This window comes from Lupinus angustifolius, chromosome LG01 (genome assembly GCF_001865875.1).
Source record: "Lupinus angustifolius cultivar Tanjil chromosome LG01, LupAngTanjil_v1.0, whole genome shotgun sequence".
Classification (NCBI taxonomy): domain Eukaryota; kingdom Viridiplantae; phylum Streptophyta; class Magnoliopsida; order Fabales; family Fabaceae; genus Lupinus; species Lupinus angustifolius.
In genome coordinates, this window is record NC_032009.1 from 8,597,857 (window position 1) to 8,622,654 (window position 24,798).

The 24,798-nt window shown below is 35.2% G+C and overlaps 1 protein-coding gene across 1 annotated transcript; it reads right to left on the reverse strand.

The window, feature by feature from the left end:
• LOC109349137 (beta-galactosidase 9) lies at window positions 1,293-22,980 on the reverse strand. Its single transcript, XM_019589836.1, has 19 exons — window positions 22,624-22,980; window positions 21,619-21,714; window positions 21,323-21,435; window positions 19,532-19,598; window positions 19,011-19,103; window positions 18,257-18,400; window positions 18,055-18,143; window positions 16,942-17,047; window positions 15,613-15,700; window positions 15,376-15,497; window positions 14,693-14,896; window positions 13,179-13,411; window positions 12,280-12,395; window positions 10,866-10,963; window positions 9,761-9,871; window positions 9,456-9,563; window positions 8,972-9,177; window positions 8,156-8,504; window positions 1,293-1,779 (listed from the first exon to the last, which is right to left on the reverse strand). Exons 1-19 carry the CDS (start codon window positions 22,846-22,848, stop codon window positions 1,618-1,620), a joined length of 2,730 nt encoding a protein of 909 aa, XP_019445381.1. The 5' UTR covers window positions 22,849-22,980; the 3' UTR covers window positions 1,293-1,617.

The window sequence follows — 24,798 nt, forward strand, 5'->3', positions numbered from 1 at the left end:
CCTGTAGGCACCTGTAGAAATATCCGCAATAATAGCTTATGGGTGAGAGCAAGTTTTATGATACCTACCCTGTGGGTATCCACAAATATATAATTTAGTTTTCAATTAAACTTTTATATATATATTATAGTTTTTTTTTGTTATTATTTTCGGATTATATATCATATACTTTATTATTAACATAATAAATTCCACCTATTTGACTATAATTATAAATTTATCATATAAAATATCATATTATTCATGTAATAATTATTTTTACATATTGATTATTAAAAAGTATATAAATATGTAATTAAAATTAAAAACTTGTTGAGTACCACAAATACCTGCTACCCACACAGGTGCCCACAAATATTATGGGTTTGGGAACAGGAAAGTACTACCCGTGCCCACCCGCATCCATTGTCATCCGATACTTAAAGTTTATTCTCTTGTTACATTTTATCGCCAAATATTCAGTTCCATATAACATTGCAATTCTACCATCTTATAGGTGTGTGCTAAAAATCTCACTTAAGTTTGAGCATACATTTCTATTATATAGACATTTCTTTACACTCCATTTCTACCTACAAATTTGTATAATCTATCATATGATCTATCTTTCACTTCACTTACCGCTTTCTTGATCTCTTTCTTAGATGTTGTGTATTTTTCTCACTTTCAACATTGGACACAATGATCATGTTTTATAACATTCTTCTTTCACCTTAACTTTGTCTTGTATGCTTTTATCCTACCACCACAATTTTAACCTTTGGTCCAAAGCTAGATTTATCTAGTTCCTCATTTACTATCTTCCTAATTCTTTTGGTCATCTCTTGTTATCTTTAGCAATTTTGTGTACCTTCCAAACTATACTCCACTCTTAATCCTTACATCCATAACTAAAACTCTATGTTGGATCGTTAAGTTCTTTCCATGTACAAGTTTACAATCCAAGCAATTTTTTTATGTGATTTACTTACAAGAAAGAAATAGATTTGAGAATGTATAATCTCACTCTTATATGTTGACTATTATAAAATCAAAAGTTGAGAAGAAATCTATAATAGACTTGCCTTACATGCTTATTTCTCTTATGTCATAACCTCATGAAAACCTTCAAATCCTCTAGTGTCATTTCCTATATGCCTATTAAGATGTCATTGTTAGGAAAAATCTTTTCTCCTATAAGGTATTACCTGAAAAACAAGTTCCAAGCCTTCCCAAAATTTCATGTTGTGATATTCCTCTGGCCCGACTTGGGTCCATAAGCACCAATTACATCAGAAGTGTTTTCATTTTCTTTAGCAAACAGGTCTAAAAAAATGAGTGAGAACTGTTCAACATCTTATGGATTATTACAGGTGGCGCTGATCTTGTAACCTTCACCAGCCTACCCAAACAGATAATCAGTACCAACATGCTTATTGTATGCACAAAAGACATGAGCATTGAGCAACAGAAATTATTTAAGACCAAGCATTTTCCCATATTGATGCACTATAAGATTGTCATCTGAGATATTTATAACATCGATACTTGAACAGTGAACACACTTAGGGGCCACCTCTTATGAATACATGGCCAAGTTGATTTGATAATGTTCACTAGTTTCATACCTAACTCATTCTAGAAGCTGCTTACAGCCTCAGAGTTTTGAAAGAAGTAATCACTTGATGATGATGTACATCTTGCTTCCACAGACAATGTTTTAACAACACCCTGGCAGGGGTCACCTCCAAATACATTGTTTGAGATTTTAATGGAACAACTCCTTTTCCCTTGGCATTCCTGAAAAATGTTAAAACAAAAGTATTTCAGAGGGTTGCAAAACTAAAACCTACAAAGGAAATTTTCATTTTGGTACCGAAGAACCGTGTTTTTCGTGAATCATGCACACTATTGTCTTGCCAGGAATTAGCTCACTTATGAACCAATTCTTTCCTTAATAGTCAACCAAAGGCATCTGTACAAATGTAGTCACCCAATTTGTGATACTAAGAGCATCTCTAATCATGCAACTATCTTGAGTTGCATTAAGGGCCCTATCATGCCATCTCATTAAGCAACTCAAGAATTGTACTTCAACCATGCAACCCTTAAAAAGCTCATCAAATCGGTAGAAAATTAATGAATTTGAGGTTTCAGTTGTGAAATCACCGAGTCTCAGAACCAGACTTATAATTAAGTCTGAGGGGGCGTTTTACTATATCAACCATTGTTTGGCTATGCAATTGTTGCATATATATTCGTATACCTTTTGCTTCTCAAACCATGCAACTTTTGGGCAACACTTGTAAAAAGCTCTGTGCGACTCTGTGCAACCTCATTGGAAATGCTCTTAGCAACTTCGATGGGCATTGCACAAATATTTATGCAACTGTTGCACAAGACCTATATGGTTGGAAATGAAAAAGTATGTATAGGTGTATGCAATTGCATAGCCAAGCAACTTTTACAAAGTTTATATGGGTCTCACATGCTTAATTATAGAAATAAGTTAACATTTTCAGTTGAAATAAAAAATATATATGAAATATTAACAAATATGGGGTAATTTGTGGGGCTTATTTTATGGACTGAGTTGTATGATTGGAGTAGAGAGTTGCTTAAGTTGCATATGGTCAAACTAATTGAGGTGGCATAGTAGGGTCCATATAATGCAACTCTGATAGGATAAGGCCAAGGCCTATAATTAAAAATGTATATAAGAGAGAGCAGAGGGGTTTTTGGGTTCAGGGATAGTAGAATTACCGCTATACCCTTATGATAGTTAGAGTTAGTTAGGAAAGTGTGTCAATAAATAGAACACTTCGCAGGAAAAGTAAGTCAGTTGGTTGTTTTAGAAACTGATTGTGGAATCAGTGGAAGAAGGGGTCGTGGGATCCAATTGTAAGTTCTCTCTATTGTAATTCATCTTCTTTCTAATAAAATTCTCTTAGAACCCTAGCAGAATCCTATTGATTCTGGGTAGGGGCATTTCCTTTGAATCTCTATTCTATTTTTTCTGTTCTAATTGATATCTGTGCTAACACTGGTATAAGAGCACCTTTCTTGGTGCCTGAGGAGTGGAAACATCATCTCCACTGCTGCTGAATTCGGGTTTATGGTGTCAACCAGAAGCATGGCTAAAGAGGTTGATAATGGATCCCAAGGTCGCGAAGATTTGTGAAGGGAAAGGGAGGAAATTCATCTCAGGTTGGAATTGAATGAGGCTCAAATGAAGAAGACGGAGGAATTGCTTGCTGCTATCGCCACAAAATTAGGGATTGAAAAAGGGGGAAATTCGATGGGAGAAGGTAGTGAGAATGATGAAGAGGTTGAAAGCAGAAGGAGTCATCACGGGTTGGACCGTTGGTGTAAATTGGAGACTCCAATCTTCCTAGGAGAGGATGCTTTCGGTTAGGTATAGACATTGGAGAGGTAGCCTTGGAGGGTAGGGCCTTAAGCTGGTTTCAGTGGTGGGAGAGGTGTAACCTATCTCCTACTTGGGAAAGTTTCAAGCTAGCTGTGGTAAGGAGATTCCAACCATCTATGATGCAGAATCCTTTTGAATTACTTCTATCTTTGAGGCAAGAAGGCATTGTTGAAGCCTATGTTGAAGAGTTTGAAAAGTATGCAGGGGCTCTAAGGGAAGTTAACCAGGCATTTGTGAGAGGGTTTTCCTTAATGGACTCAAGGAAGAAATAAGAGTAGAAGTGAGGTTATATGAGTTGACAACTCTGCATGAGATAATTAGGAAGGCTATCCTCATTAAACAAAAGAATATGTTGGTAAACAAAAGAATATGGTGGTAAACAAAAGACTCAATTCCACCTATACTAAAAATGCAGGGCCATTTAGAGGAGGTTCTTATAGTAAGGTGGTGACATTAGACCCTACCTCTGCAAGTAGTAGTAAAAGGGAAGGCTCATATGTGGGTAGTGTTGCAGGATCTCATAGAAATTCCCAAGAAGCTGAAAGTGTTAGAGGAAAAAAGGAGTTCAAAAGGCTCACAAGTGCTGAGATGAAGGAGAAGAGGGAAAGAGGCTTATGTTCCAGGTGTGATGAACATTTTTCTAGGGAACACGTGTGCAAAAATAAACAGTTGAGGATGATCATTCTAGCTGAGGAGGAGGAGGATAATGAAAAAGCAACGGTTGAGGGAGGAGGTGAAGATCTTAACTCATTGCAATTGTCCCTATGTTCTATGAAAGGGCTCACCTCTACCAAGTCTTGGGAGATAAGGGGCACCATCCATGACAAACCAGTGGTGGTTATGATTGATTGTGGGGTATCCCACAACTTTATTTCTAAGAAATTGGTAGATAATTTGAGGTTAAGGGTGGAAAAGACTAAGCCTTACACTGTGGAAGTGAGAGATGAACACCAAATTAGTTGTGCTGGGAGATGTCCAAGTCTCAAGTTGGTCTTGCAGAAATGGGAGGTAATCTAGGATTTCTACCTCTTTGGGTTGAAAGGGGTGGATATAGTGTTGGGTTTGGAATGGTTGGCAAGTTTGGGTGAGGTAAGGGCTGATTTTGGCAAGATGACCTTGACCATTAGGAAGGAAGGGGCCCTTACTACTTTAGTAGGCGACCCTGCTCTAACTAGGACTGAATTATCCTATGGGGCCTTGATGCAGGTGCTTCTACAAGAAGGGCAAGGCCTGATGTTACATCCTGATCCACCCTTACAACCAAGTCAAGGGAAAGAAATTCTAGCAATCCTGTCTAAGTTGTTGCAGCAATATCAGCAAGTGTTTCAGGACCCCTAGGGACTCCCACCTTCCAAAAAACATGACCATGCTATCCACTTAAAAGAGAATGCTGACATACCTAATATAAGACCTTATAAGTGTCCCTACTATCAGAAATCTAAGATAGAAAGATTAGTAGCTTAGATGTTGGAAGCCGGTGCCATTAGACCAACACAAGCCCTTACTCTAGTCCTATCATCTAAGTCAAAAAGAAGGATGGGGTTGGAGATTTTGTGTGGATTATAAATCTCTTAACAAGATCACAATTCCTAACAAGTTTCCCATTCCAATAGTTGGGGAGTTGCTAGATGAGTTGGGAGGGGCAAGAGTGTTCTCCAAGCTTGACCTAAAATCAGGCTATCACCAGATAAGGATGAGGGTGGAAGATATTGAAAAGACAACCTTTAGGACACATGAGGGTCACTATGAGTTTTTGGTCATGCCATTTGACTTGACTAATGCCCTATCAACCTTCCAATCCCTCATGAATGACATCCTAAAGTCATATTTGAGGAAGTTCACCTTGGTATTCTTTGATGACATCATGGTGTATAATCCAGATTTGAATTCTCATACTCAACATCTGCAAGTAGTGTTGGCCCTTCTTAAGGGCAAATATGAAGAAATGCAGCTTTGGTCAGTCCACATTCAATATTTGGGACACATTATTTTAGAGGGAGGGGGTATCAGCAAACTTATCCAAGGTGGAGACCATGAGGTACTGGCCTCAACCAACAAACATCAAGGGTCTGAGAGGGTTCTTGGGCTTAACAAGGTATTATAGGGAAGATAGCAAAACCCCTCACAGAATTGTTGAAAAAAATGCTTTCCAATGGACAGAAGAGGCTACCTCTGCTTTTGAGGAACTAAAGGCTGCCATGGTGGATCTACCTATGTTGCCAATCCCTGATTTTAACATGGAATTTGTGGTGGAAACGGATGCATCCAGTAAAGGTGTTGGTGCAGTTTTGATGCAAGGGGGCAGACCTTTGGCATTCTAGAGTCAGGGGCTATCTCTAAGAGCTCAGCACAAATCAGTGTATGAAAGGGAACTCATTGCATTGGTTCAAGCCATTCAGAAATGGAAACACTACTTGATGGGGAGGCACTTCATAATTAGGACAGGCCAGAAGAGTATGAAATTCTTAGCTGATCAAAGATTATTCTCAGAAGAGCAATTTAAATGGGCAGTAAAATTGGTAGGATTGGATTTTGAAATCCAATATAAGCCAAGAAATGAGAACTCGGTTGTTGATGCTCTCTCCAGAAAGGAATTTTATTATGCCATGTCCTTGGTCTCTAGTGTGGAGAGGGATAATTGGAATGAAGTGTTGCAACAGTATTCCAAATGGAAAGGGGTGATGCAAGAATTAGTTATTTCCCTTTCCTCACACCTAGGTTATGAGTTGAAAAATGGGGTGTTGTACTATAAGGGAAGACTGGTTTTACCCAAAACCTCCAACAGAATCCCTATTATTCTTGTAGAGTGTCATGACACTCCTATGGGTGGTCATTCTGGGCATTTCAGGACCTATAAGAAAGTAGCTAGTTTCTTGTTTTGGGATGGCATGAAGGCAGACATCAAAAGATTTGTGGAAAATTGTGAGGTTTGTCAAAGGAATATGTATTATACTTTAGCACCAATAGGTCTTTTGTAACCCTTGTCCATACCCCAACATGTTTGGATGGATATCTCTATGGACTTCATTGGGAGATTGCCTAAGGTATGGAGGAAGGATATTATCTTTGTGGTGGTGGACAGGTTGACTAAGTATGTTCACTTCTTTGCTTTGGGGCATCCTTATTCAGCCAAGGATGTGGATACTATGTTTGTAAAAGAAGTGGTAAAGTTGCATGGATTCCCTACTTCTATAGTCGCTAACAAGGATCCCTTGTTTTTGAGTCATTTTTGGAAAGAGTTATTCAAGATGACAGGGACTCAGCTAAAAATGAGCACTTTCTACCACCCTCAAACAGATGGCCAAACTGAAGTGACCAATAGGTGCTTGAAAACTTACCTTAGATGTTTTGTGGGTCCTAAGCCTAAACAATGGGTAGATTGGTTACACTGAGCTGAATTCTGGTTTAATTCTATTACAACAGCTCAGCACGGATGTCTCCTTTTAGAGCCTTATATGGAAGGGATCCTCCCACCCTACTAAAGGTAGGTGCTATTCCTTGTAAGGTTGAAGAGGTTAATCAGATGATTATTGAGAGGGATGGTATACTGAAGGAATTAAAGGACAACTTGGCTAAAGCTCAGAACTTAATGAGACAACAGGCAGATCAACATAGAAGGGAGTTGGTTTTTGAGGTGGAAGATTGAATGTATCTCAAGCTGCAACCTTACAAACTGAAGTCTTTGGCAAAGAGACCCTGTGCTAAGTTGGCTTCAAGGTATTATACCCTTATCAAGTGATTGAGAAAGTAGGGGTTGTGGCTTATAAACTAGCCTTGCCTAGCCAAACAAAAATCCATCTTGTGTTCCATGTGTCCTTCTTGAAGAAGACCCTCAAACCTCATAAACATCCCCAGACTCTTCCACCCATGTTGGATGAGGAATGGGACTTACAAGCCTCTTCAGAAGAAGTCAAAGACAGCAGGGAAGATAATCAAGGGAATGTGGAAGTTTTGATCAAGTGGAATAATCTGCATGAGCATGACTGCACTTGGGAAAGGGTAGCCACCATTCAAGACAACTTTCCAGATTTCCAACTTGATGACAAGTTGAGTCTTTTAGGGGGGAATATTGATAGGATAAGGCCAATGCCTATAATTAAAAATGTATATAAGAGAGGAAAGAGGGGTGTTTGGGTTCAAGGATAACAGAATTACTGCTATACCCTTATGACAGTTAAAGTTAGTTAGGAAAGTGTGTCTATAAATAGAACATTGGGCGGGAAAAGTGAATCAGTTGGTTGTTTTAGAAACTGATTGTGGAATCAATGGAAGAAGGGGTCGTGGGATCCAGTTGTAAGTTCTCTCTATTTTAATTCATCTTCCTTCTAATAAAATTCTCTTAGAACCTTAGTAGAATCCTAGGTAGGGGCATTTTTTTTGAATCTCTATTCTATTTTTTTCTCTTCTAATTGATACTAGTGATAAAAAACTCTCTCAATGTTGCAGGGTTGGAAATGCTCTAAAGGAAGTTTGCAAACATTAAATTAAGATAACTAAGAATTTGCAGACTACACATTTACATATTAACATAAGTTAAGAACCCTATAGATTTCTTAACAATAAATCTTTAATTTGAAAACCTAAATTAAGTATAGGGTTAAGCATTTGGAAAAAATAATTCACCAGTTTTATTTAGACAATTCCAAATGCATGTGGAGCTTTTGCTTCCTTGTAGGGAACTATGTCAGACAAAAGTTTTATCATAAGCACTCTCAATCTAAGTAAAAAGCAACTTGTTGTAGAGTTTACCTTGGAAACTATGGACATTGATCTAGGTGCATGGCAGTTTCCTCTAGAAAAATTCTGACAACTGCCTCCAGGAGATCCAAAGCTAGCAAATGTTATGGACGAAATTATCTGTCCATCTTGACAGCGTAAGTGCATTTCAGGTGTCATACTATTTACAGAACCTTCTTGACCAATGAAATCTGCATTCATTGTGTTTTGCAAGGGTGGATAGTGGGACTCTGATACTTGAGCACATATTGCTCTGGCCGAATGTAACTTGACAGAAATCCTAAAGGGATTTCCTCCTGTTTCCTCCAAAATGACAAGTAAATTGTCTGATGCTCTCAACCATGACCGTGGCACGTGGTACCTGGAGATTGAACAATAACTCGTAGTAAAATAAACAGCAGCGTTGGAGATTTATTTCCAACATGATAGTGTAATAATAGATGTAAAGGTGTAAATCAACTTGGGGGGATAAATGTTGCCTTGTATCAAGTTTTTTGTGGTCAGGTGAAAATATTAAAATGACTAGACCTAACTCAATCATGAAAGCTAGCTCATAGGGTGAGGGTCTTCTAAGCCTTATAAGTATTGTTTTGGCCATATTCCCATATGATATGAGACTTATCTTAACACATCCCCTCACACCTAGGACTGGACATTTGTAGTGCGATACCATATTAGAATGGCTAGACCTAACTCAACATCAAAAGCTAGCTCATAGGGTGAGGGTAGTCTAAGCCTTATAAGCATTGACTCGACCATATTCCCACCTGATGTGAGAGTTATCTTAACAGAAACCAATGGTTTTGGGTAATCTAAAGAACTACATACAAGGTTTGAGTTGGTTTTCCACAATTAGTTAAACACTTCTCTGAACCATATGATCCGCGATAATCACAGACTTCACATCCATTTTTTGGGGAAACTCGAGTCCAATATCTTCCAATATGGTGACCGTTCACCCAAGCCTGACCTTTCCCCATGCTTTCCATGTCGAGAGCAACTGGATCTGTTCCACCAGGGGCATCGAAGTATGCCTGTTTGAACAAAGAGATATTTATTATCAGGTTAGTGTATTAAAAATTAGCTTTACAAAAAATGGACATTGGGCTTACTAGCACCTTCATACAATTACAATCTGAGTAGTGATATCATCATTTTAGATTCACCCAGTACTGTGCATTCAGCATGATGACTATTGTGTATAATTATCTAAATCAATGTAAAGTAGTTATAAGCTACTTTTTGCTTACTGTATTTTCTTTTGTTATTCAACAATTCTCATAGATATATCACTTCAACAGCCCATACATACCTTGTACCATGTAAATATGGATGGAAGAGCATCAGGAGTCAATTCAACCCATTCTGCCTTGTCATTCTCTTCACTGTAAAATTTTAAAAACTCACCCTGAAGCCCAACCTAGGATAAATAGGAATTAACTGAACTTAGTATTTTCAAATTATTCTTTCTGTATTTATACTAACTTTAAAAGTCTACTTACAAAGAGAATACCGTAGTTGTACTTCATATACTAGTAATTTCCACTAGAAACCAATTAATAGTTCATTTAGTACTATCTTTTTAACCAATACGGATCTTGAACATTATACACATACCTGGTAGGTCCATGATGATTTTGAAAGATCTATATCTCCGTTTTGAAATCCAGTGAGCTTGATAGGACCTCTAATCCCTCCTCCATCTTTCTCAAGGAAGGCACCATAATTCTGAAACATATTATCAAAATAGTGTAACAATATATGTGATGTCAGTAATCAGTATCCCTCATTTGTGTTTTCCAGAAAACATTACCAAAGAACAGAAGTTCCCAAAAAACTATCACTAGTAAAATAAGTTAGAAATGAGACGGTCTCAATAAGAGAAATTGAATCAACCAATTTTCACCAAAGTATCTTTCATAATAGAAGTTTTAAGCATTCTGTTCTTAAGCTGACAAATTTTGGGGAAGATATGTTATAAATGTATCGCACTCTATACTAGGTTTGTCTCAAGATGCATTAAGGGGGAAAGCTTCTGGATTAAAAGTTCCTATTATGCACAACATGTTAACACAGACATATACATATGTGTGTAAGAAAGCCAACAATAAGTTTGTACTCCATCCATAAATCTGAATACTATTTCCCACTATAATTTTTAAAATTAAAATATTGTCAAGAACCTAAGTGCTAAAAATTCAATGGTTGGATTTAAAAAATATCATTCCATGTAAAGTTATATAATGATGCAAGTGTCTGATATTTTAGACTATGATCATTTGGTATTTGTTAGAATATATAAAAGTATCTCAGAATACCTTAAATTATATTATAGCCAACACATGGAGGATATTTAGATATAGAAAGAATTATCACATATTATTATGATTATATCTTATGTTTGTTTCAATTGTCTTCAAAGATCTCTTAGGATTGAGATTAATTTATCTTATCTTGTATGCTTTGTTTCCTTATTTAATTAGGATCCCTATCAGTATAAATATAGGTTAGTATTAAGTTTTTTGTATCACATTATCATTCACGATGTTAGCATTACAAATCTACTATTTTGATTATTCATTTCTCTTTCTATACCTAAACCCACTAATTTTATTTCAACAATATCTATACCACAGACACACATACAAACATTTGATTTTAAATAATTTAAGGTTTTGGAAATTTCCATAAAGACAAGGTAGAATGATGGTAGGAATTTAACCTGCAAACCCACTGTTTGAGATAACAGTATTAACTCATTGTATCCGGGGAGAAATTGAACAGGCTGGATCACCTTGACCCATTTGCCAACAACATTACCTTCACTTGGAAAAGATATGGAGTTATGGACTTAAATGAATATAAAGACCAAAAAATAAATAAATAGCAAACCACTAAACAATAATAGTTATGATATAACTGTTGCTTCCATTCTTATTCATCACAACAGAGTTCAACAGAATTATCTAAATGAATAAATGATAAAAACACTCATTTAAAGATTATGCCAATTAAGCTTCATTGACATGGTTAACTGAAAGTGAGAGAAGCATATAAAATGTAAGCACAAATTATCTCAAACCCAAGCTGAAGAAGGAAACAAATGCTTCTAAATAAGAGAACTGTTGATCCTGCTCGATCTATGGAGAATCCACCACTTTGCAGGTACCTTGATTTTGATAGATAAATCCAAGACCCAGTGCTCCTTTAGGACATTCCAAAGTATGAAAAACTGCATCCTAGTATAGTTTTGGATAATAACATTAGCTACACTCACAACCTGCATCCTAATGTATAGTTTTGGGTAATAAAATTAGTTGATTGAATACACTCATTGAGGATGCGATATCTATCTGTCATAGTAAGGTAGTTCAAATCACCCCCATCCTCATTATTCAACCTCTATCATGGGAATATCTCCTGGTTTAGGTTCTGTCCAACACATACTTGCTTTGAAAAGAAAAACGCCTTTCTTATTCCTGGACACCTTTACCCCCAATAAAGTATGTATGTCCCTTAGTCTTGATTTTCAAACTGACCATCCAGAAATGTTCTACGAGTGTCGTGTGTCGAGATGAAGAATATAGCTGTCAATTATTACAGCGTCATCTACTTAAGACCAAGGAATGCATTCACACTGAGAATGCTTATAAAAAGTGAATGAACATCAGTACTACTGTACTACTCTGTAAATATTCCTTGGGCTAAACCTCCAAACCAGGCCCAGGGTGACTGCTTCAACCATATAATGATCTTTTCAGTTTGCATACCTAAACTTACTAAAGTATCCTCACACATTTAATGCATGTTCATATTTATCACAAACGACAAAAAGTTCAGAGGGATAGCCTCAGGTCCAAGGATATTTAATGAACCCAGAACCAACCAATTTTTCACATGATATAATCCCTCCAGGCAGTTAGACAATATCAAAGGTCAAAAGTGATATTTTCATACGCATCACTAAGCATTCAGCAGCAAATGCAACACGCTATGGGCTTTGATAGGACAACTACATGATTTAGTTCATTATTCAGAACTGAACTTCCATTCATTTACGGAATTAAAAAAAGAAGAAACATGTTCATTTTCAAATACAGCATACATTTAGAAGTTAGAACAATAAGATCAATTACCTATAAGCTCGCCATTTACGAATACACGCAATATGTCACGGACACCATCTATAGTAAGTTTTGGAGTAACACCATTTTCCTTCCAAAACAAGATGTCATCATCCGAAACAAATATTCTGCATTTTACACAAATTAACAAATTCAATTAGAAAACCACTACAACTGTCTATTCATCCTATGCAGACTAGGTCTAAGTCTGGTATTTTCAAGACTATTGTTCCTAGAGTCTTGGTAGCTCATTCTGAATCCACTAATGTCAGGACTGCTCTTGGTGATCCTGTTTGGAAACAGGCTATGCAAGTCGAGTATGATCCTGTTCCACTACCTTCTGACAAACAAGCTATTGGGTGCAAATGGGTTTTCAGAGTGAAAGAGAATCTCAATGGTTCCATTCTTAAATACAAAGCTCGCCTTGTTGCCAAAGGTTTTCATCAATGACATGGAGTTGATTACACTGAGACCTTCTCACCTGTTGTTAAACCTGTTACCCTTAGGGTTCTCTTAACCTTAGCTGTTACTCATCAATGGCCTCTAAAACAGTTCGACATTAATAATGCCTTTCTCAATGGTACTCTGGATGAAGAAGTTCATATGCAACAGCTCCTGCTGGTTTTCAGCACTTAAGTCCTTGGTATGCAGACCCAAGGCAATTTATGTGCTTAAACAGACACCTGGACGAAGGTTTGAGAAACTAAAGTCTACACTGGAAAGCTTAAGCTGTCAGGAAAGTTGGTCCTTGACACATCTCTAACAAATTCTTATCTAAAAGAAAACAAGTAACAAGTAGAGCAATTATATTACATACCCAAACATCAGAAACTAGATGTAAAAGAAACCACAAAATATCATTTGTACAGCATATGATCCCTTTGCAGAATTATTCAAGAGTGCAACATTACCTGGTTGAATACCAAAGATAGTCAGACAGATCCTTTGTTACATTTAAGTGCTCCCATATACCTAGTGCTGTGAAACTATTCTTACTCCAAATATTGATTGGCTCTTTTGTAGTCACCCAAGACTTTGAGATCTGAGAAATGCCATTGTGGCGCGCCAATTGCTGGGCTGGCAAAACCTTTGAGGCAAGTAGCAAGTCAAACTCTACCAGTTTAACTGAAGTTTGTGCTCCAACCTTTTCAAATTTACAGTAAGTTTCAGACTAACGACATAATATAAAAAATCCTATAATAAGTCTAACAATGGTAATTTTAAAATAAGTACAGCTTGCAAAAGAAATACTTGATATGACATTGGTTTATTTATAAAAGCAAAAGTGCAAACAGCAAAACAAAAAGGTGAAGCCAAAAATAAATGTGTTATCCAATCAGCCTATAATAAATAACAAGATCCCAAAAAACCCCACTAAAAATAATAAATAAAATCTGTACACAAAGAAAAAACCAGAAGGGATGTTCAATTTGCTATATAGGCAAAAGGACAGTCTGACATTCTTTAGAATTCCCATTGGAACTGCTGAGAAGAGGAAAGGAATCATGAGGTTTTTTTCCAGTTATTGAATGGTTAAGTATGTGAAAGTTGACTAAGTTCATGAAACTGACTGCCTCTTTCCTTTACTGACTAAGGCATATTCAGGTATGACATATTACAGGTTCATGAACTCAACTGAATCTTTGGTGCATTTGGTTGGAGCATAACTCTCATATTTCAAGTGTGAAACATGAAAGGCGATTAACAAAACCAAGTGTGAATGAGCAATAACCATTCCCATTACAGCAAGGACCATTCGGAATGGTTAATTGGTCTGGTCCTTCCCTTTAATTTGTATTAATAGTGGATCTTCTCATTAATACTCCCTATTTTTAAGTAGGATTTTTGGGACGACACTTGATTTGGTTACTATTTTGTGTAAAGCACATAGCCTTTTCAATTAGGTTTCACTAGCAAATGTGATGAGGGGTTAGTCATATTTGCTCTATTGAGTTTTTTTTTCCGTTTTTCTTGGTTCTCTATTTTGTTATTTTTGTTTAGGAGGATACAGTATCCTCCATTCTATTTGTAATTTTTCTCTTCCTCTTGTTGAACGTCTTATTTTAGAATAAAGAATCTTATTGAAAGTGAATTAAATTATCCAATTTTTCAATTTTAGGTAATTATTACAGAGACCTCGGATGTCAAAATTTAAGAAAATTATACAATCAAATGGTTGATATTTAATCTGAAGTTTATTTTAAGACTATTAGTTTCCTAAAATATAAAACAATTTAGGATTAATAAGAAAGTTTGGATTTTTAGCAAAGCATAGAAAATGTTATTTAATGGTGCAAGGTTTATTTTGATTTACACCAGAGCCAATATAGATGAACCATTGGTAAACTAATGTATGCAGAGACACAAATTGATGCCATGCCCAACATTTTGAAGCCTAAAAAATATCACCATGCATAAAACCTACCTTGGCAGTATTGAAAACTGTGTTCCGGCAATCTGGCAATATGCTCACAGACCATGGTGGAATGGTGTATGTTTGACCATGGAAAGTCACATTAGCTGTTTTCCGTTCATCAATGTTGGCAAGGAATGCTGAACATGTGCTAGGATATTCAGACAGAGATAAGTTAAATCCTTCAGGGTGAACACTTGCATAGTATACATGCGCCTGAAATTAATAAACAAAAGTGATTACGAAAATTCCGTACAACAACAATAATGAAAACCAAGCCTTATCCCTCTAGGTGGGGTAGGCTATATGTGTCTGTGAATACATAAATAATCAACAAAGTAGATTAATATTCACGATAATAATCACTACATAAATATTAAACTCATATTCAATACTAATAAGGGTACTGAGTGGCATATGTCTGTGTAAGCAAAAACAAATTGAATATAGATGTTGGAAATTATCACAGTAGTTAAATATAGGTTCAGAAACAGTAGGAGTTAATGCAGCACAAAAAACTAGGATCACAGGAAATAGTAATTGTGGCGCTTGTAAATATAAGACGGATCCCTTCTTTAACGAATAAGTATCATCTTGCTGGGGTGCAAATCACACAATAAATTCATAAATCACAGTTATAGTCTATTCTAAATTCAAGCCTATTAATAATAAACTATTTCATGCTCAGTCCAAACCTCCTGCTTTGGACCCAATTTTATATATTTTGGTGAATCAGCTGCCACTAGAGCAGGCTCACAAAGCTTTAAAGCAGCATGTAAATCTTTCAGGTGACCCCATTTTGGCTCACTCAGCTGACCTACACAAACAAGGATCATCAATTGAGTGTCATAAAACATGTCAGCAGCTATATGAATCCCAAAATTAGCTACCATCTGAATAACACTAGGTCTTGCTATTATTCTTCTACATACCATACTCATCAATTGGAGCATCATAATCATAACTTGTTATTTGGAGAGGTCCTCCTGCTGTGCGGCCAAAATTTGTTCCGCCAAAAAACTGTAACACAACAGGGCTTGTCATAATGCAGGTTGCACATGCTTGCATATCCACAAAAACCAAAGTACACATTGGATATACAATAAAACCTACATAATGTGTATTTTATTCATCATAAGTAAATATTAAATCCATAAAAATGTGGAAATCAGAAGATGTCATTGCATTGAGTTTATGTTTATTTATCATTAAAACATAAATAAATTTGGGGAAAAGTATTTGGGTCGGTAATGTTCCTCACTCTGAGGCTTTTCCAAGGCTATTTTGTCTTTTTTATAGGCAAACATCTATTTTACCTTCTGCTTTGCATAATGCCCCTATGCAAGTACTCCCTATCCCCTTTATATCTGCCATTTAAAACTTTTCAACAACAATTAAGGATACCAACAAATAGTCTCAAATATCCAGAATTATTGTCTAGTATGCCTATATTACCCTCTCCTCTACATTAACATATTTAGTTATTGGGTCACAAGGGGTCACCAGGGCCAGGGTAGGCCTTACACCTCTGTGAGTGCTTACATGGTGCTTCTAGATTACCCACAAACAAGGTCCTCACACCAGCAGCAGGATTTGAACTAACAACCTTGTGGGCTGAGTCACTTCCTTACCAACTAGACCAACTTTCGATAGCTTGGGTTTAATTAATTATGAATAGCTATTGTGATTAGTTGACATAAAAAGAATATGGTAAAGTAGGGAAAGAATAATTAATGCTTCCTTGATATTCTCAAATGACAAATACAATGGGACGGGAGGGTTAGATATTTCTGAGGATAAAGATAATCATAATTCAAGGTTTGATATGCTTTTATTTCACGTTGTCAGTTTGTGGAGTTCAGATCCTCTCCATGGATCCCAACCGTTAAATAATTTACTACATGTTAAAATATTGAATTAAATTTTGTTTCAAAAATAATGACCATGAGATGAGGGAAATAGACAGAAAATGGAGAGGATCTTCACACCTTTTTATGTATGCCCTTTTAAATTGGTAATGCCTTTTCAATCTTGCAACAGATATTCATTTTGGGAATTAAAAGAAATCGATTTTATCAATAAACAACCAGGGAAGTAGAAAAGCAGAAGCATGGGACATGGGGTAAAAGAACAGAAATACAGCAAAGCCCTCAAATACAACATCAGACAAGAACCCTCATGAGATAGCCATTAGCTCAGCACAGTAAAGAACCCTATAGTGAACATTTGGTCAAAATAAAAGAGTTTGTCTACTATCATACCATATAATAGTTTACAAAGCTTCCTCCACGTTGAAAGAAGCGTGCAACTGCAAATGCAAGGTCTTCAACAGGTCTATGGGGCAATCTTTCGCCCCAGTCCGCATACCTTCAAAAAGTAAATTGAAAGTTATAAAAATTTGATCACCACACACCGAACCAAATACCAATTAAGATGCCAGTATATTACTTCTTTAAACTTTACCTCTTATCAACACAAATATGTGTGTGCAGTGTGCAGTGTGCACAAATGCATGCACGGAGATAAAAGGAGAGAGAGGAGCACAGAACACAAATATTTTAGCTGGATGGCTTATGAACAATTTATATTAACTCCTAAAATTGTATATATTTTGATACTAAAACTATATAATTACCCATGGATTCGAACCCTTTCAATTGGTTTTTCCTCTCAAGTGGATGGGAGGTAGACACAGACACATAGACCTTAATTTCTCAACCAAGTAATAGTTCCCTAAATTACTGAAAATCACTCTGTCGCATATATTATATATAAAAGTTAAAGTAGTTAATGGCAGAACATGGCTGGGGCTGCATAGTGGATTATGAAGCAGCCCCAGTATTAATTCCCTAGTATGTTAATAAAATAGGAGGAAACAAGGGACTGTCCGAAAAAGGTATGAGCAACAGAGATGGACTATATCATTAGAACAAAAAAAACAGTGATGGCAACAGGACAACATAGACATATAATGAGCAAAAATGCAGAGATACGGAATACGGAGGACCACATGGACATTTAAACATGCTGCTGCTGGTGATGAAAAACAGAACAGATAACCACACCATGAGTTGCTACCCAAAGTCAGGCAAAGAGAAAAGAACCACTAGTTGCTTTTGGCAACATCATAGAGCTCCAGTCCAATTAAAGAGCCAACAGAAACAGTTGAAGGGAATTTTGGCATTTTAGTTTGTTTCAGAGAGAGAGACAGAATAGGTGGCTATTGGTGTCTGGCAGTCAGATATTGCAGAGCATTAACCCACTACACTAATGCCCTTTGCTATGAACATTCTGAATGCATGCTGCAACAGTGACCGCTATAGCCTCTATTACACCCTGATTAAAATGTAAGCCAGTGAATAATGTGTACATACCATCCATCCCAGTTCTCTGTCCAAATAATTGGTTTATGATTAGAGTTTGGTTTGAACCCATCACAATAGTATGCATTGCAAGTGTCAATCTGTGGACAACCATACAATATGAAAGAGCTGAGCATTTATTGTTATTTTAATTAACTATAGGTAAATGCCAATAACAGTTCTTTAAAATACAGAGAGAAGGTATATAATTTACAATATCGGATGGAGCATCTTGTTGCCTGCACATGACCCATGGAACACCAGCACCAAGACTTAGAGCCATTCTAGCTGCCCATTTAACATACTGTTTACCTCCATTGCCATAGGAGCTCTCAATGTTGCCATACTCATTCTCAATCTGATAAAATTCAGTCACATGCCTTGTTAAACATTGTACTCTACAAAGGGAAGCATCAAACTTAACACTTGCATTTGGTTAACAGAATAAAGAACTATCACCAAATATCTATGCAAAATGATTAGATCTGAGATCATAAGCTGGAGAACTAATTAGTTTGTGAATTGAATTTTAAAATCAGAATACAGAATTGAAGGATATAACTAGAATCCATATTTAAAAAATCACATAATTTTTCTTATACATCAAATACATTTGAATTTGTACTCGCCTTTACCATCATGTAGTATGTCACAAATATCATATAATATATCACCTATTTAGGTGCTTCCGATGAGAATTTAAGGAAGAAATTAGAAGAGAAAAATCCAGAGGAAGTGACATATGCACAATCTGGTCCAAGGCAGTTCACTCCCACCAAAAATAAGAATTACCTTAACCGAAGTAAATAAGCAAAAGTGCAGTAAGGTAAAACAAGAATCTTGAAACAATTGTAATTTTTACTGCCAATTCTGGAAACCCCAGCAGGACTGTGAAAAATCCTTCAAATTATGGAAAAAATAAAATCAACTAATGCAAATAAATCCCAAACTCCATTATCTATTCCAACCTGCAACAAAATTATTGGACCACCTTGCCAAGAAAACAGCTTTTCCTCTCTCATCAGATTCACCACCTTGGAGACAAACCGTTTCATCTCCTCCTAAGGGGAAAAGAAAGAATTGATCAAAACCATGGTTAAGGCAATTATTTCATATCCAATTACAACAATGAATTTATTCTTTCTCCACACCTGAATACCGAATCATCCATCATTTATCCAGGACATTAGGAGAGTTCAAAAAAACCCCAGCTCTATTACCATAAACGTTGAGGTGCAATACATGATATAAAAAAGCAAATTTTTTTATTTAAAAAAAAGTATTGTGGCAGTCTTATCCCGCATCAAGTGATGAGTGCAAACAAGAATAAACACTTGTCAGGTTGATAGTAATCCAAAACTGAGATAACTGGATAAACTAAAGAATATATAGAATAATCTCAAATACAAAAGAAGAAACAAAAAATATACTGTAGATTTGTTAAGAAAAGTAAAAAAATGCTAAGACTAATGCCAATAGAGCATTCTACCTTGAAAGGTGCATTGTCAGTTCGAAATTCAATCCCAGGAATATCACGCAACCACACTGGGAAACCTCTGCAAATATATTACATAAATCAAGAAAAAATGCCAAATGTTAATCAAGTTTTTAATAAGAAAATAACTATAATTAAAGAGAAAATGTATAAGTAAACCAGATGTCAGGATAAGGTAGCTTAAGAGCTGAGAAAGGTAAGCATATAAATTACAAATGAAACTAGGAGTGCATCAGGGATGCCAAATAACTTTTGTATACTTTGACATCTATTTTATAACTTCAACAAATAATATGATGATAGCCTCATAATAATGATGCTACAAAACAAGGCAATATCCAAATAGAGAAATAATCTACACGTGTTGATCACTAACAAAAGCTTACAATTTATGCTTTCATCCAATATTAACGTGCCCATACAAGTTTGAGCACATATCTTCGTACAAAGCAGAAATTACTGACTTCAGATAAAAAATAAATATAAATGCCTTATTTCATAGTAGAATCTATTGTTTTCTTTTTAAAAAATGAACAGTAATCTGAGAATTGATTTTATGATTCAAATATTTAACAATCGAGAGCCTCCTGCACAAGGACGCCATTTTTTAAATATTTAACAGACTATTACAGAGGTGGACTTGAAAGCAGAGTTCTAAGACTAAACGAAAAAAGTTTAAATTCTCTATAATAGTTGAGGTAACACTTGCACAAATTTGATGCATATCCATTTTATTTTGTTTTCCATAAATTAGAGTTTCCTCAGTTTAAATTCCTCTGTCTTGTTTTCTCTTATCTCAACCTCCGCTCAATTATTAATTCTCAGATTTTCATAGTATTCATGAACTTAAGCCCCTATAGTTTGCATAATTATGTATATCTCTCTTGTTCTTATAAATAGAGAATATAATGTTTCTCCTCAACTTATGTGACATCTTCTTAGACCTTATAATCTTCTTAAACAAATTTGTGACTCAACTAATGTCTCTCCTAAAACCTTGCGGGCCTCAATAGGTATATTATTCGGTCCAACTACTTTGTTATTTTCAATTTTTTGAAGTTTCTTTCACCTCCAACTCCCAAATTCTACGATAAATATAAAATTTTGATCCTCCTCCATAGTGTTTCGCCTATCAGAATGCAAAGAATCATGGTTGTCATTGAAAATAGTCATTGCATCTTTCCTTAATATCTTTGTCCTTCACCAAGACTTTTTCATCTTCATCTTTAATCTATTTCACTTGTTTCAAGTCTCTTGTTTTTTGTCCTTACCCTTTGCAATCCTATAGATGCTTCTTTCCCCTCACTTGGTACCTAGAAATTTGTATAACCCACCATATGGTCCATCTCCTGCTTCGCTCACCACTTTCATGCTTTATAACATTCCTTTTTTACTTGGACAGATAATTTTGTACTCCTGAACCAAAGAATTTACTAACTTTCAAACTAACACATAAATCAGAATGAAAACAATCAAATGATATTCTTATCTATGCAAAAGATATTATTACTCGAGTTAAACTCAAAACATTGCAATAATATCATTCATCTATATCAACTTAATAAGTGTTCTAGAAAATATAATAAACAAATTCATGGTATCGCATAAGTATGGACTTTCCCCATTAAGAAGTAGAATTAGTTTAACTATCATGTGATGAGTGCATTCAGATTGAAATGGAAGAATGCAGGTCCCCCTCTTCAAGTAGCTTCTCTAAATGAAAATATCAATCTTAATTCTTAAGCAACAGAAAAATGGAAGGTTATAATGGGAAAAGGGAAATACCCAAAGTTCCACTCAGCACAAGCATAAGGGCCTATGCGAAGAAAAAAGTAGAGTCCACTGGATCCAACTAGCTTTGCAAACTTCACAATATCATATCTTCCTTCAAAATTATACTGCACAAGTGCGGACATATTAAGTGACAAAAGGAATTTAACATTTTAGTACAACAACGACAACAACTCCCACTAGATGGGGTCGGCTGAATTTAACATTTTAGTATTAATAAATAAATATAGAGCTGAAGAAACAAGACAAGGAAAAGCTACCACTACCACCCTTCAAGATTAGCTAGGTACCTGTCCTCTCAGTGGCTCATGGCCGTTCCAGAAAACATAAGTTTCAATTACATCTGCCCCACCTTCCTTGCTCTTTGCAATGAGATCAGGCCACATCTAAAATCAGTCAAATGCATAAATGTCAATAATTTAACATCACAAATTTGATAGGATTTCATTTTGGTACAATCTAAAAGTTTTGCACACAAATTGCATTGTCACTGTCATTAAAAATACTTGATTCTTATATCTAGGAAAGCATCATCGGACCACTTCGTCTCAAATAGAAATATTACTCATTTGTCATCAATGACAATGAGAAACAATCATTATTACAAATTTCAATAACTTGTTTCCTACAGAAAGTCAATTCTTTTTAATAAGGTGATAAAGAAAGTGATACATACCATTGGATATAGACGATTTCTATTCTCGAGTCAACTTCCTCCCTATCTCACTCGCTCTAATAGCTCAAGAAAATAAATTTTGTTATCTGATTTAACTATCCATTATTTTATTTTTGTTACCAATCAGAGCCCGCCACAACTGTCAGGTTATGCGGAGACGTATTTATATAGAGACAATAATAAAATATTGAAAACACATTAAAAAGTTAATTCAAATTAAAATTTACTCTGGATAGCACCCAAAAAAAACAAAAAATGCATTTGTCTGTCTCCACACATGTTTCTCTATAACATATAGAGAGGCAGTGTAAAAAACAATTCACTATAAGTACATCATTCATAATTCATACTTAATTATAATTAACTTTTAAGTAATACAATGAATGATGCATGATATACTAATCCTGTATAATTTTTTAGGCTAACAGTCCAGATATGTTACACTCTCATGGTAAACATAAGAGTCTCAAAAGTCAAACATACAGTGTACAAAAAAAGTGAATCAAAATTAAACTCAAATTAATATACAAGTTTTCATATCCTAATTATCATAGACTTTAATAATTTGTTACACTAGGCCTGAAATATAGAAACAATGAATGAATATGGAAAGTGAAACCTCGGGGGTTGCACGGGGATAATGAATTCCGGCGGAGATGAGAAATCGACGGTGGCCGTCGATGAGAAGAGCCCTATGATCGTAGGTCACATTGAAGGGTTTGAAATACAAGTCCTCTTTCTTCTTCTCATTCTTCTCTGCTTTGGTTACTGTAACTGTTACTGTGATGAAAACACAAAGCCATATAAAGAATGAAAAGTTTCTTATATTGGAATTTGACATCATCGTTGTGATTTTCTTGTTGTTGAGGAAAAAAGAAGGAATGGAGAGGAGAATGGTGAAAATGGAGTTGAAAGTGATGATAAGTGTTGTCGCTTTGTTTGCTTGCTAGCGTGGCAATCTACAACGGTTGTTGAAGTAATATCGACGCCTTATTAATGATTACTCTACCTAATTATTGGATTTCAATTCTAATTAGGGGGAAATGTATTCTGGTATTATTAGCATGTCCATTGTCCCGAATTCTTATTAATTTTTCTGATATGTTGTATAGAAATTTAATAACGATAAAAGATGTAAGAAGATTAATCAAATATAGAACTGAAGAAGAAAAGATAAAAATAATAAAATATGTTGAACAATAATGATGTAGGGTGAAAAAGAATAAAAGTAATATTTGGAAGTTTATGATAATTATATCATGATAGTTATTTGTAGTTTTGGCTTTATATATACTACCGTGTTGACATGCAATGTCGTGCCTGTCAACCTGCTTTCCTATCGTTTGTAATGTATAGTTTGTATTTTTTTTTTGCGCTAAATTTACGGTTGAATTTATTCAATTGGTCTAATATTCAATTTTTTAAGTACACTTTTAAAATAAGAAGATAATAAAGATAAAATAAGAAAATAATATTATATGGTTTTTTGGTAGACATAAAAAGATATTGATGGCAAAATAGGAAAACACAAATTACACCATGATGGGTGGTTATTTTGTGTTTTCCCTTTATTAATAGTATAGATAAGAGGTGAATTTGTACTTTATTTTCACAAAAGAGAGTGTACTTCTACTAGAGTTGTCAAAATGAGCAGATCTGGTTGGGCTGGTCCACCAAAGCTCGAAAATTTATAGGGCTTGTGTATCATTTTATGTACTTTTTATAGAATCCATACTATTTTAAATTCGAGCTCAAGCTGGGCTTACCCGGGCGGGTTCGGGCTACCCGTTTACTTATTTGTTTTAATCTTTTTTGGGACATTTGGCTTCGTAGTGAGCACGAAATGAAAATTTACAAAAACAACTTATAATAAAAAATAGATAATAAGTATTATGCTATTGTGTATTTAATTCGATTTAACTTTTACCACAAAAACATAATAAAGAAAATAACGTTTATAGCAAAACTAAAATCAACATAAATTGTTTATCATAGTTCATAATGAAAATATGGACAAAGAACATACAAAAGATAATATTTTTGATAGTATCCAAATGTTTATATATTAAAGTGTAGTTACAAATTATATTGTGTTAGATAGTGAAAGTCCAATAGAAATGAGAGATTTAATAAAAGAGTTATGTTAAAAATCGTACATGTGGACTTAACATCACGTCTTAACTCAAACACAAAACATTTGATCTATAAGTTTGGTTGCATTTGGCATAACAAATGTGTTAAAAAAGTAATACGTTAATATCAAATGATACATATTTTTTAAATAGATTAAATATGCTAAAAAAATTAAAAATATATCTTTTAGTTTATGCGGGTCAGCCTGCCACAACCCCTAACCCGCTTAGGGCGGGTTTGAAATACAATTTGTTATGCATAAATTATGTCCGGACTTTTTAGCCCTACCCGGTTTAGCCCAAACCCATCTAGGTAACCTGTTTTGACACCTCTAACTTCTACTATAGTTTTCTATATTAACATGACCTTTTTTTTGGGAAAGGAGAAGAGAGTTTTGAAGTCTTAGATATTGTCTCATACAATGTTATACAATAATAATAACTAGCATGTCGATAGTGTCTGTCGATCCACATTTTTATTTTATGATATTACATTTATTTATTTTTTGTTTAACAGATTACACTTATTTCTCATACAAAGATGATTAGTGTAATGAAAGTACAAAAACTAAGAGGGGTTTGCGTAGGTGTAGAAAAGTGATGGGTGATTTGTCTAATTTCACTAAAACTCAAGGGGTGTTACTGTAATTTACTCATTTCTT

Excerpts from the sequence above, each read along its gene's own strand:
- LOC109349137 (XM_019589836.1), bottom strand. The coding sequence starts at position 22,848 with ATGATGTCAAATTCCAATATAAGAAACTTTTCATTCTTTATATGGCTT. Across the intron at positions 12,396-13,178 it reads TATCTTTGGTATTCAACCAG|AATATTTGTTTCGGATGATG; the intron begins GTAATGTTGCAC and ends TGTAAAATGCAG. Across the intron at positions 1,780-8,155 it reads CAATGTCCATAGTTTCCAAG|GAATGCCAAGGGAAAAGGAG; the intron begins GTAAACTCTACA and ends AACATTTTTCAG.